General features: G+C 53.9%; 1 protein-coding gene across 5 annotated transcripts in view; it reads left to right on the top strand.

Moving 5' to 3' along the window:
- POC1A (POC1 centriolar protein A) overlaps positions 1–12,934 on the top strand; it is a 101,122-nt gene that overhangs the window by 53,777 nt on the left and 34,411 nt on the right. For all 5 annotated transcript variants that reach the window (XM_027523014.1, XM_027523013.1, XM_027523012.1 and 2 more), the window contains 2 exons: positions 3,454–3,522; positions 6,054–6,152. In XM_027523014.1, the coding sequence (XP_027378815.1) occupies positions 3,454–3,522; positions 6,054–6,152 (168 nt within the window). The remainder of the gene's footprint in view (positions 1–3,453; positions 3,523–6,053; positions 6,153–12,934) is intronic.

The following is a 12,934-nucleotide window of genomic DNA, read 5'->3' as shown; positions in this document are numbered from 1 at the left end:
CGGGGTTAGAGTTAAGCACCCACGCCAGAGGCCTCCTTGATCTCTGTGTGTGTGTTTCATGGCCATGCTTCTATCTCTGATGTGGGGCATGTGGTGTGACATTCCGTTGTGTTTGCTGGAAGCCAGTGAAAAACATCAAAACCCCTTGGTAGTGGTGATGGGGGTGCCTGGCTGGCCTTCCACTGTAACTGTTGTGGACACAATAGCCAGGGTTCAGGTGTGCAGGGCCTCAGGCTGGAAGGTGAGGAGAGCGGAGAGATCTGGACAAGCTGCAGGGGCTGCGGGGTGAGGGTCATCAGAGCTGTGGGATCTAAACGCTATGGTATCCTTTGTTTTGCCTCCCCACCCCTGCCGTTGATGCTTTGCTGTATGAGTGTGAAGGAAGTAGCCAGTGTGGGTCCCTCGGATCTAGAGGTTGTTCAGGCAGAGGCAGCGTGTAGTGAAATGGCTGGGTATGAGTCCAGCTCGAGGGCCACCTGAGGCTGGGTCAGTGGGGAAAGGGAGGTGGGGGCCTGGCTGCGTCCAGTGCTCCCGGTGATCGTCTCAGAAAAGGCTCCAGCTGGCCAGATCCGGGGAGGGAGCGGGGAAGGAGCTGGTTGAGCCTATGCAGCATCCCTGCCAGTGGACCTGGCCCCCAGATGGGCACCCCCAGTGACTGGGAGACAGGTTGGATCCACACTGCTTGGGCCCCAGCGAGAGCTGCTGCTCAGAATACTGCTCAGGAAGCACTGGAGAGGCCCTGGGCCTTGCCTTGGCGAAGAAACAGCCTGGCAACATGCCTCCCCTGAGCCGGTGGATGAGTGTTTCAGGAGTGACTAATTGACTGAAAGGAGCCAGTTACCGTTAAGGCAGGGCAGTCTCAGAGAACACACGTCATACCGGGCCCTGCCGGGGCTAGGAGAGACTCCCCAGCCCCCAGGGTTTGGAAACCAGAGTGTGCTCCTCAGTAACTGCTGGGCTTCAGCGAGTCCCAGTGAAACGGGACACTGGGATGAAGGACAGGAAAATACCACGGAGTGGAAGCTTTGGGGATCTGAGATCTAAGGTGATGCGTGCTCAGTGGCAGGCAGAGGCAGATTTGTAGCCTTAAATGAATTTACTGCAAACCAAGAAAGATTTGGGTAGTCTGGGTCTCCAAAGACCTCCCGAGGCTTGGCATGAGGATCATCAGCAGTGGAGAGCTTGCATCTGCGCTGCAGTCCATGATGACTTTGGCCCACAGCAGAGCCCAGGGACAGCCGTTCTTCGGGCTGTGCTTCAAGTGCCCCGGACTGTTTTGTGCACCCTGGGTGGAAGGGTAGGAGCCTTTGTGGAAGGAACACCGAGGGGCCTGGCATAGGAGCCGTGCCGTCCTCTTGGTAAATGGGCACCGGTGGGGCGGACTGTGGGCCTCCACTCTGGGGGAGTCCTCAGAGCACCCTTGTCGCTTGCACCCTCCCTGGCATTTCCTGGGACCTGGACCCTGGGGATAGCTCTAGTTCTTGCCTGGAGGACTTCCAGCACCTGCTCTCTGGTCCTGATGCCCCTGCCAGACTGGGCTGCTGGCCACATTCTTCAGTGGTCCTGCTGCTGCTTGGCCTCCAGCATCTTGTCCCCAGCCTGGCATCTGGTGTTGAGTGACAACAGGAAGGGAGATTGACCCACGAGTATTTGTTTGGTTCCTTAGTTGCTGTGACTTCTTGGAAACCCGCCCTTCCTCAGTGAGCTCTGGGCAGGCAGAGAGCCCGGCTTTTTGATACACTGTGTACTATTTTCCTTCCCTTTTCTCTTTCCTTTTTGTTTTTCCTCAGAATGAAAACAGTTTTGTCGTTTTATCTTTGTATTCATGTAGTGTAGCTATATACTCACTAAGATATCGAAAGTATGGGACAGTAAGGAGTCTAAGACTCAAGTAAACTTGTCACCTGAAATTGCCCCCCCTTAAGTCCTGTCAGCCTGTGGTGACTGTCCCCCTGGAAGGCTATCTGGCGCTACACGACCTGCTCCCACCCTGCGCCCAGACCCTGTGCCTGCAGCCGTGGTGCTCCGCTCCTGCTGGTGTTTTCTCAGCCACGCAAGTGGACATGGTTTCCCGTCAGGGAGAGTGGATCTGCTTTGTCCTGATGGATGGCTGTCCAGGACTCCTGGGTTCTGTGACCCCCGCCCCTGGGGCCCCACCTGCACAGGAAGGCAGTGAGAGACACGGCTGGAGGCTTCATCCCTGACCTCAGCCCTGTCCTCCCCTCTTGGACATGTCACCCTTCAGAAGGGTAAACATACAGGCCGCGCCAGAGGATTAACTGAGTCAGGGCAAGTGGAGTGCTCCAGGCAGCCTGAGCACTTGGCGTTAGCCAGCTTATGCTACTTCTTCTTCACCCCCCTTTATGAGCAGCTCAGAGAAGAGGAGCTGTGGGTAGATTCCAGAGGCGTAGGCAGACGTGCGTTCTCCTGCAGCTCTGTCTAACCTGCCTTCTCTTCTGGGCAGGCTGAAGCTGCCCTTGCTCCATGACCTCGGGTCCCTTTCCAGCCTACAACCTGTCTGGTCTTTCTGGCACTGAGTGGAAGTGCTTCCCAGTGTTCCTGTTGTCCATAGGTGTATGGACAGCACTGCTGTGTCGGCCCCACTGACAGGGGCCCCTCCCACGGGCAGCAGGGGTTCCTGTTGCTCCCTGTGCTGCTCTAGAGGAACTGAGGTCGCCGTAGACAGCGGCTGCACCATCGTCCTCTAGGAGAGAACCTCCTTCATCTGGCTTTGCTTGGGGGATGCCAGGTAGAACCACATTAAAGTTTGGCCAGAAGGAAGCGATGGTTTGCGGTGGTGTGCTGAGCTGACTCTTGCTGTGTGTCTTTCTGCCGCGGGTTGCAGGCGTTTGAGGAAGAGTCCTCGCTCTTTACGGGAGATCATGTCCCCTGCCCCAAGCCTGGATGTGCTCACTGGCCCTCAGGGCGCGGCCAGGCATAGGCCTGGCATCATCCTTTGGACAGGTGTGAGGACCTTCAGCATCTGAGAAGCCAGAGGGTCAGGTCTCCTCCCAGGGCCCCAGCATGAGGAAAGTGACGTACTCATTAGAGGGACACGAGGTGGGGCATGGTCTGGTCAAAGGGACCAAGTTCTGGCCCCAGTGCTGGGCCTGGATAAGCCAGTGCATCTCTGTGACCTCTGGCTTCCCCTTGGAAAGTGAGGACAGTGGTGTCGGCCCAGCAAGGCTGTCAGCACAGATCGTCTCGCTCATCCTGGCCTTGACCTCATGGCCCACCTTTGTCAGTGGTGTCTGGGAACAGAGCCTCAGTGGTCGTGCTCATGCATTGGCACCTGCCGGTTCCTCCACCCCAGGCTGGGGAGAACACGGGCTGGGTGAGGTGCTCAGCCCTGAGTCCTGCTGTCACTGTCACTCATGAGATTCTGATTTCTTCCTGTGCATTGAGGATCTAGAGTGACCATTGGTGTTTGTTCTTCTTGGTTTGTTCTCACAGGGTCCAGCCACCACGGTTGCCTTTTCAAGAACGGGGGAGTATTTTGCCTCTGGCGGTTCAGATGAACAAGTAAGTAAAGAATGGTCTGAGGGATCCCAGTGGATACTGAGTAGAACAGACAGGGGACCGAAGTGCCCCAGAGATGGATGGGCTGGCTTTCACCAGCTTCCTTGGCGGCTTTCAGCAGCCGTAAAGGCTGGATCCTGGGGTAGGGTGCTCAGAGCGGCGCCCTGCTTCCCCAGAGCAGGTGCTGCAGCGCCGACCATGGCAGCATCTCAGAACTCCTGCTGCTCAGACCAGTGTGGGCTGGAAGGAGTCTGGGTTAGTGTTGCCATGAGAAAGGTAAAATAGAGGGTTTTTTGTTCTGGTTTCTTTTTGGCCATGAGGCATATGGGATCTAGTTTCTTGACCAGGGATCACACCAGTGCCTCCTGTATTGGAAGCGTGGAGACTTAACCAGTAGACCACTGGGGAAGTCCCCAGAGTTTTTTAGGAACTTCTTTTTCCTGATTCTAGGTGAATAATTAGATAATTATTGGATGCTTTCCATGGACCTGGTAATGTGGGCAACACGGCAAGAGTGTGACGCCTCAATGAGTCCTCAGGGCAGCCCTGGGGAATTTTCACTTCAGCCGTTCTGTGGGTGAGGAAGCTTGAGTCTGAGCTAGGACGTGGCTGGAGGCTGCGCTCCACTGTCTGCCAGCCATTGCTCCCTGGCCTGCTCATGTGCTGTCTGAGGGACAGCATTTTCCAGCTCCACGACTGCAGAACTAGAACATGTGTGAGGAGGTCCTGTCCTGCCTTGCCACCATGTCCCTGGGGTCTGGCCCAGAGTCTGGGGCCTGGTAGTCCTCCCACTGGAAATCTTTCTCCAGGTTCTGGTGCAGCGCTGCTTGGCCAGAAAACCATACTTCCCGGAGCTGGGGAGGAAAGAGTGGCTGTTCTGAGGCAGTGTGACCTGGTAGGTTGCCCAGAATGTTCATCCTGCTGCTCCCAGCCTTATAGCTCTGCTGGCTTCTTCACCCAGGACAGTCCCACTGGCTTCCCAGTGAGCTCCAGCCCTAGCTGATTTCGGTTCAGTCTGTCAGTAAAGCAGAGGGTGGTTGGAGACACAGCAGGGCTACGAGATGGCAGGTGTCTTCCCACACCAGCACCAGTTCCTGTGCTGACCAGACAAGGCAGGAGGAAGACCAAGGAGACTCCTGAGCCTTCCCTGGGTGTGGAGTCCTGGCTCATTGCTTAGAAGACTAGGGAAACTAATAAATCCACACCATAAGTAAAGTTCTGGTAAAAGCACAAGAGACACCCTGGTAGGAAGTAGGGTCCCCCACCCTGAGCCCTCCTTCGGCAGCCACCGCTGTCAGCTCCCCAGCTGCCTTCTTATTGTGTGCTCTGAGAGCCTTTTGGGAATGGCATTTGTCATTCTCTCTCCACATTCCTGATAGCCATTCCTCTGCTCAGGATTATTCAACAGTTAGACTGGTGCAGTGCACAGAACCCTATAAACAAGGGGGTGAGTGCCGACGTTCTTTTTGTAAAGGGGACCAATGAGAGACCCTGGATCCCCATCAGCTGGGGGTGATGAACAGTGCTGCTCTGTGGGTGGTGAGCAGCTTCCCACAGAACCAGGCTTATGGCTGCGTCCCGATGGGGGAAGCATCAGGGGACATTGAGTTTCCATCTTGTGTGGATCCGGCAGTTTTTCGGTGGCCTCAGTTGACTGCTGGACACGATTCACAATTCCTGCCATCCTGGAAGTGGCCCTGGAGGAGTGCTGACACCCTCCAGCAGGGAGCACTCTTACCCAGCTTTTGTAAGAGGAACCTCAGGGCGTGAAGATCCTCCTATTGGGATGTAGAATAATGGGTGTGTTAACCACTTCTCTCTGGGGCCAGACTTCTCCCTGGGGCCAGTGTCTGAGTTTTATAGCAGCCCTGTGAGGCGGAAACTACCATTCATCCCCATTTCACAGATGAGGAAAACAGGGCATAGAGAGATTGAGTCCCTTGTCTAGAGCCACACAGTAAGGGGTGTAGCCAGGATCTTAAACCTAGTGGTATGGCCTGGAGTCTGTATCTGAACCACTTTTCACAGTGAGGCTGGCCAGGCTGCCACTGTAAAGAACTTCTATTTTGGTGGGGAGATAGGTGATAAACATGGGAAAGCAGACAGAAATTTAAACAACTACTGTGTCTGATGCCTTGGAGGAAATAGAGAGCTATGATCAAAACTAGCAAGAGGGCCAGGGAAGGCCTCTCTTAGAAGGTGGTGTTAGGGCAGACATTTAGCCTGAGATGCTAGGTATACAGAGTCTGGACCTGGGATGCCCCAGGCACAGGGAGCAGCCAGTGCAGAGGCCCAGTGGTGATGGTGACTCTCCACCCTGATGGAGCACCCGATCCTCTCGGGGCCTGTTCAGAAAGTCTGCTCTCCAGAGAGGTGGGGCAGGTCCAGAGATGAGTGGGGGTGCCAGGTGGGGACCACAGTCCCACCATTGGCCCAGAACTTTGGCGGTAGCCTCTGGGCCCATTTTCTCCGTGAAGAAGGACAGGTAAGGGGTATTTCTCCTCCTGATTCTGTGTGCTTGTCGGTCTTGACAGGTGATGGTTTGGAAGAGTAATTTTGACATCGTCGATTATGGCGAAGTGCTAAGAGTGCAGAGGCCCCCAGCCACGCGGGCCAGCTCCTCTGGGACTCTGGTAAGTGGCCTGACAGGCATTATCCTGACTGAGCCCTGTGGCTGGTGGACTGGGTCATGGTCAACAGCACTGGGCTCAGGGACAGTGGGGGCGCTGCAGGTTTAGGCAGGTTCCAGGGAAGAGACCTGGTAAGATCTCATGATTTACCAGAAACTTCTTAGGTGCTTGTGGTGCTTTGTTTCAAATCCGGAGTGAACAAACAAGATGTTAGGAGGCTGTCAGCATAGACTGCCAGATGCCTAGGCCCCGCGTCGTCTGCTGGGGGATTGTTTCTGTGGTTCAGGCCACTGGCTGGTTGAGGCCTAAGGAGAGGAAGGACCTCTCTGGTGCCGAGCCTTGGGCGCACTGTCAGATTCCTAGAGGGTGCAGGGCCTGAAGCCACAGCTAGGACGAATGGGAAGGGCCCCAGCCCTGTTCTCACTTCCTTTTTTTTTTAAACCATGGAAAGGAAGTTCCTCAGCCACAAACCATTTTTAGTACCTTTGTTGGTAAAAGGGCATTCAGTGTTCCTGAATTAAAAATATTCAATAGTTACCAATATTTTTTGGACAAATATTTGGGGTAGAAAAGATAACTGATATGGTCTCATGCTTTGAAGAAGGTAATTTTCAGCTTTGGCTGAAATAAACAGTGATGCCAAGGAGGTGGAGCCACGCGGATTGTCAGCTCTGGTGCAGGCTGCTTAAATCCCTCCTGCCTGGACCTTAGTGGCGGCTTGGCCTTTCCCACATGCAGAAGCTGGCCTGAACAACAGGAAGCGGCTTGCCCAAGGCCCCCAGCGAGTCAAGGTTGGCCCAGAATAGAACCAGGAAGCCTCCAAGTCCATCCCAGGGCTTTCTTTGGCTCCAGCAGAGGCCCCACCCTGCCCACGGCCCGTCCTACATGTGGGACTCCCTCTAGGAACACGCCAGGTTGGGGTTTAAAGCTTTTCTTCCAAGAGTTGCCCTTGGCCCAGAGGTTTTGTTCTGCCTCCACATTTGCTAAGGAATGTCCAGTTCTCAGCTTTTGGTTTTGTTGGGAGAGTGGTGGCTGGGTTGCCCAGTGGTCTGCTTGCCGCTATTTCATCTTCCACCCATAAAAGCATTTTCCAGACTGGGGGTTTTTCCAGTGGGGTTGTGATCCCTTGGGGTCCATGTCCACCTCCTCTACAGCTTCCTGTCTCTTGGGTATTTATGGTGAACCACACCCTGTTGAGGCCTTGACGTGTAGTGCTCTGTGTATTCCTGACCTCGTCACGATGAGTGCTCTGAGTGATTGTTCTCGTTCACCGTTGAGACACCTGGAGCGTAGTCGCCTGCTGCAGTGTGTAGTCCTGGGAGCCCACCGTGCTGGCCCCCTGGGCAGGGCTGACAGAGCTAGAAACTGCAGGTGGTAGAGTGCTGGCTGGAAGCTCTTCCCATCCCAGGAGAGGGGGAGTCTGCTGTCTGTCTCTTGGGAATGGTTAGTAATCAGCAGCAAGGGGAGAATCCCATGCTCCTTTTCTGGTAGCTTTTGGGAAAGTAACTTAGACAGCTGTCCCATGTCCCTTCAGTCTGAGCCAGAGACAGGGTGTGGGGCACCCTTGCTTCCCATAGCTGCAGGGCCTGGTCATCTAGGATGGAGGGTGTGCGGTGGGAAAGCCAGCAGGACAAGGCAGGGTAGGGTCTGGCTGGCCGAACCATTAGCAGGCCTCAGAAAAAACATCTGTTCCCGAGCTAGCCTCAAGCCCTCTGCCCAGTGGGCATCACCCTGTGGGGCTCAAATCAGGAAAGGGGTGTGGGACCTAGAGTCTGCACCCTGGCTCCGTGGTCCAAAAACGCTCACTCTTCTCAAACCTCTATTTCCATAGTGGGACCCGAACACCCCCACAGGCAGGCTACCAGGACCCCACGTCTGATGTAGGTGACTTCTGCTAACCCAGAAAGTGACTTGACTTTTTAATCCTAAAGTCATTCTTTGTTTCAGGTTTTTTTCTCCATTTGTCACAGGCCCCTTTGAGACTCTTGATGTGATGTGTAGGTCCTCCTCCAGACATACCATGCCCACACGTGCACGCCACCAGCATGTACTTTGAGTGGCAGCTCTGACCTCAGGACTCCCAGGCCAAAGAGGAGAGCTGAGGGGTTTGTTTGGTTTGTTTTATATATGTAACATAAAATTCATCATTTTGCCTATTTAAAAAAAAAGTATATGTATTTTTATTTATTTATTTGTCTGTGCGGGATCTTACAGATGCAGGATCTTTGATCTTCATTGTGGCATGTGGACCATTTTGCCTTTTTTTTTTTTTTTTAAGAGGTTTTCAATTTTTTGGCTATATAGGGCCTTTGTCGCTTCTGGAGGACTTTCTCTAGTTGTGGTGTGCGGCCTTCTCATTGCAGTGACTTCTCTTGCTGTGCAGCATAGGCTTTAGGCTCGCGGGCTTCAGTAGTTATGGCCCCTGGACTCTAGAGCCCAGGCTCAGTAGTTGTGGTGCATGGGCTTAGTTGTCCTGTGGCATGTGGGATCTTCCAGACCTAGGGATCGAACCTGTGTTCCCTGGACTAACAGGCAAATTCTTTACCACTGAGCCATCAGGGAAGCCCCCACTGTGCTTATTTTTAAGTGTACAGTTGAGTGGCATTAAGTACATTCACACTGTTGCACCCATCACCACCATTGTGCACAGAATTTTTTCATCTTCCCAAATTGAGGTGAGTGAGTTGGTATAGTGCAGCTCAGTGGCTAGGTTTTCCCCTGATGTGGAGAGGCAGGCTGACAAATGTAGTCTTCCTTTCTTGCCCACGGGCTTCCCAAGCACCGAGGTAGTGCTGGTGACTGATTCTGTGGCCAACCAGGGTGTCTCAGCTCCTCAGGGAGCCCCCACCCCTCTAACTCTGTCCACATACCATTCTTCCAGCAGCGCAGGGGTTCTCTGCCTTGGTGCCGTTGATCCCTTGGGCCAGATGAATCTTCACTGTGGGGGCTGTCTGTGCATGTAGGAGGTTTAGGAGCATCCCACTGGCTTGCCTGTAGCACCCCCCACCCCTAGTTGTGATGGTCAGAAATGTCTTCAGACATTGCCAGGTGTCTCCTGGGGAGCAGCACTGCTCCTGGTTGAGAGTCACTGCGGTAACTCCGCCTTGGGAGTGAGCCCAGAAGAGGGGCTTCTGCAGTAGGGCTGGCTGGGGATGGGAGGGGCTTGGGGATGGCACTACCTCTGGAGCCTGTGATCCTTCTTGATGGGCCAGATCTGGGCTCTCCCCCAACCAAGCAACTGTGGCCCAGGTCTCTCAGTCTGGCTTTCTAACACAAGCCAATTTTGTAGAAATGTTTGGCTTATCAAACTTTGGAATCTCCAGGAGTGATGGTAAACAGCAGAAAAAGACCTTTAACAGTTTGATTTTCCTTACTTCACTTAAAGTGTGTTCTTGCCCTTCCTGCCTGCAGGCTTCCCCTGGCTCTGAGGTGTAGTGCCTGGTGAGGATTTGGTGGCTTGGCTTCTCAGAGAGCCTTGAACACCACTGCTGTGCCAGGGAGCTCTTGATCCTGATGTCCACCTTCCCCTCCTCTCCCCCCCAGCCCTGTTTACACTCCGGGTCTCAGATTCAAATGCCACATGAGTCACCCCTGGGCATTTGGGGATGTTAGAAGCACATTGGGCCAGGTGCTGGATCTTGAATTCTGGACCACACGCCTGTTAGAGTTTGGCAGTCTAAAGCCAGAGGGGCAGACCATGGCAGGGGCGGCCCTGTGAGCCTGTGACAGCCCCTGGCCTGGACCCCTGCCCTGGCTGTGGCTTCAGCGCTTGCTCTTGGAATGAAGGCCATCCTTGAGCCCACTGTGAACAGAGCTCTGTTCAGTGCCGGAGCTATTTTCAACCTCTGGTTGAAATTCACAGCTTATTTTTAGACACATTTCATGTTGAAAAGCAAAAGCCATTTCCCAGCCCTTCAGAATGAGAATAATGGGTTCCATTTTCCCTCTATTCTTGGCTGAGTTGTGATGAGAAGGGATCTCGGGACTGTGGCTAAAGAGCTTTTTCTTCTTGGAAGCCTGTAGAGGCAGGACTGCAGCCCGTGCCCTGGGCTGAGAATGGACAGGAGACGCCACGTTCTGCCCTGTGGCGTGCTGCGTGGTGGAGGAAGGTTGGAAGGTTTCAAGCAGATGAATGCCTCCAGAGGGGCTTTTGGGGGTCCCCACATGCTGTCTGTGGCAGGGGCTTGTACTGGCATTGTCGGGGGACTATATTGAGCTCTGTTTCCTACTCCAGCCCTGGTCACCTCGCCCTCTCTCACTCATTCTCATGGTTCTCACTCCCTCCTGTGTTTTCTGCTCAGTCCCTGAGGCTATTGACCACTGTGTCTTGGCTGACCTTGGATTTGGCACCTGCTCTCCAAGTCCCAGCCACTATAGCTGACTTCTGCCTCAACCACAGAAGCATCCTAAAATCGTTTTTCATAGCAAGGATGCATTTATTCTGATAACAATCTTACTCTTGCCCTCCTCCAAACATCTGACAGCCTGTTGTGCAATTAGGAAGGAAGGTTGTACTGGGTGGGGCAGGAGGTTAAGAAGGCCAAATTCTAGGTAATTCAGTAAAACTAGAAAACCACTTCCTGAGTTCTCTGAGCTGGCTGCCCTCCAGTTCAGAGAACCTTGAGGTCTCAGGCCAAGGGCTTTTCTCCACTCAGTTCAGGCGGGAAGATGCGGACTCCTCTGTGAGATCGCACGAGGTGTTACCCATCAAGCAGGTACTTGAAACCGTGCCTAGCACATGGCGAGTGCTCACCAAGCTCTATTTTTAAAATTTGTTTTCCTTTTTTCTATTTTTAGAATGATCCTTTTCCTTCTTCTGTCTGACAGAACTAGACAAGCCCCCTGCCCCTGCTGTGGTGAGAGACAGCAGGCCAGGGCGTGAGGCGCTTCTGACCAGGTCATCTTCGAGGCTGACTCTGCTCCCAGGCTGTCCCTGTGAGGGCTGATGCGGCTTCCAGACTCTTGCAGGTGTCATTTATACATCCTGATGAGTAGCCTGAGTCCTCTCTGCTCCCACACATGAGAGCAAATCTATGAGCTGGGAGGAAGCAGCCCTCCTTTCCCCCTCGCCCCCGCAATTCCTTGGGGCACAGTGCCCAGGACCCCTCGAACCTCAGCCCTCCTCTTCTGTCCCCAGGAAGAGGAGGCCAGGTTAGCCGAGGCTATCTGTCCAAGGCCTCAGCCTTCACTCAGGGTGGTCCATTTCTTCTTCTTAGTTCCTTTGGTCCATGGAGCCCCTGACACCCCCTGTACCCCTACTTCAGTTCCCACATATTTTGTTTGCAGACTGGGCTTGACTTAAGGGTCCTTGGGCCCTGATTCCTGGCCCAGAGAGCCCTGGCACTGGATCTTGTCCCATGCTGAGGATCTGGGAGTCCTTGGTGGTGGTTGCTCAAGATCTGGGTTCTTTCGCAGGGCCCTGGCCTGAGGAGTCATCAGATCAAGGTAGGGAAGGGGCCCGTCTCCACCTGTCTCATAGATTTGCATTCTTGCTCAGGAACTTGGGAGACTTGGGTCTCTTGGTGAGAACACACATTTGTAGCTAGCATTCACTTTTCATAGTGAGGAGAAGTATGGATCTGTAGATGGGGCATTGTGAGTAATTAGAGCAGATGTGAACCACAAGTTTACATGTCTTAGAGAAGAGCCTCTCCTTTCTCTACTTGAGGCCAATTCTGGCTCAGAATTTTCCAAGCTATTAAAGGGGGTTCTTGGCAGCAGATCCTCAAGCAGTTGTCTAAGGCCATGCCACCCTGAAAGTGCCCGATCTCGTCTGATCCTCAAGCAATCAGAGTGCCAGGCACATGGGCATGGAGAGCCTGGTGAGAGACACAGGAAAGCAGACCCTCCCCAACCCTCCCAGCACCTTCTTTCCTGGTTTGGCCATTGTTGGGCCTGGCAGGGTCTGGACTTTGGGGGTAGACTTGGAAACAGTGGGGACTTTGTTTTCATGTTTCCTGGGACTTAGTGGAGAGGCCATCTCTGTGTGACTCCTGTGGCATAATTCGTTCCTACCCCTGGTGCTGCACAGAGGAGAAACCTGAGCCTTAAGGTCGCCTGCTGGTGAGCAGCCCAGGCCCGGATGAAGCCTGTGTCCCTAGGTCTCAGCCTTTCTGTTAGGAAAATTGAGAGACTCTTAATTGGAAACAAGCAAGAGGTAATCTCCCCATTTCTTAAAGGGGCAAAAACATCCTGTCTTCCTCAGCCTCCGAGCCAGATAGCCAAGCCCTGCACAGGACAGACTGGTGACTCAGAAACACAGCCCTTTGTCACCCGTGTGTGTGTATGTTCTTGTGTCGACCCTTGGCAGTTCCCCTCGGGGCCTCTGGTGTCTGCATGCCCATCACCCTAGGTGAAAGTTGACTTCCCACTGCCCATCCCTGTTATCACCCACTCTAAGACCCCAAAGTTCCTCTCCTCAGAGGCATCTCCAGATCATCTGGGATGGGCTGGGCATCATATAGGACAACCAGAAACCTGGCTGGCCAGGGGCTTCCTGGGGTGAGTAAAGCACTCTTACTAGGATGGCTGCTGGGGAAAGATTCTTGGGCAGCCCTACTGGGGAGGGGGGTAATGCTGGAAACTTCTGGCTCTGGGAGTCCCTTTAAGAGCTTGGCCGGCAGTACTGCCCCTGTGTCCTGTCCCCAGCCAAGGCTGAGGCCTGGCCGGATGTGACACGTCTCTTCTGTGACCTCAGGCAGGTCATCTGGATTCTCTGTATCCTGATTTCTCCCCACCAGCCTACAGTACTCCTTTGGGCATTTTCCATTTTGCGAGCTCACTCT

This window comes from Bos indicus x Bos taurus, chromosome 22, assembly GCF_003369695.1.
Source record: "Bos indicus x Bos taurus breed Angus x Brahman F1 hybrid chromosome 22, Bos_hybrid_MaternalHap_v2.0, whole genome shotgun sequence".
Classification (NCBI taxonomy): Eukaryota; Metazoa; Chordata; class Mammalia; order Artiodactyla; family Bovidae; genus Bos; species Bos indicus x Bos taurus.
Note: the sequence above shows the minus strand (reverse complement) of the source record. Positions and strands in the feature narration are given on the sequence as shown.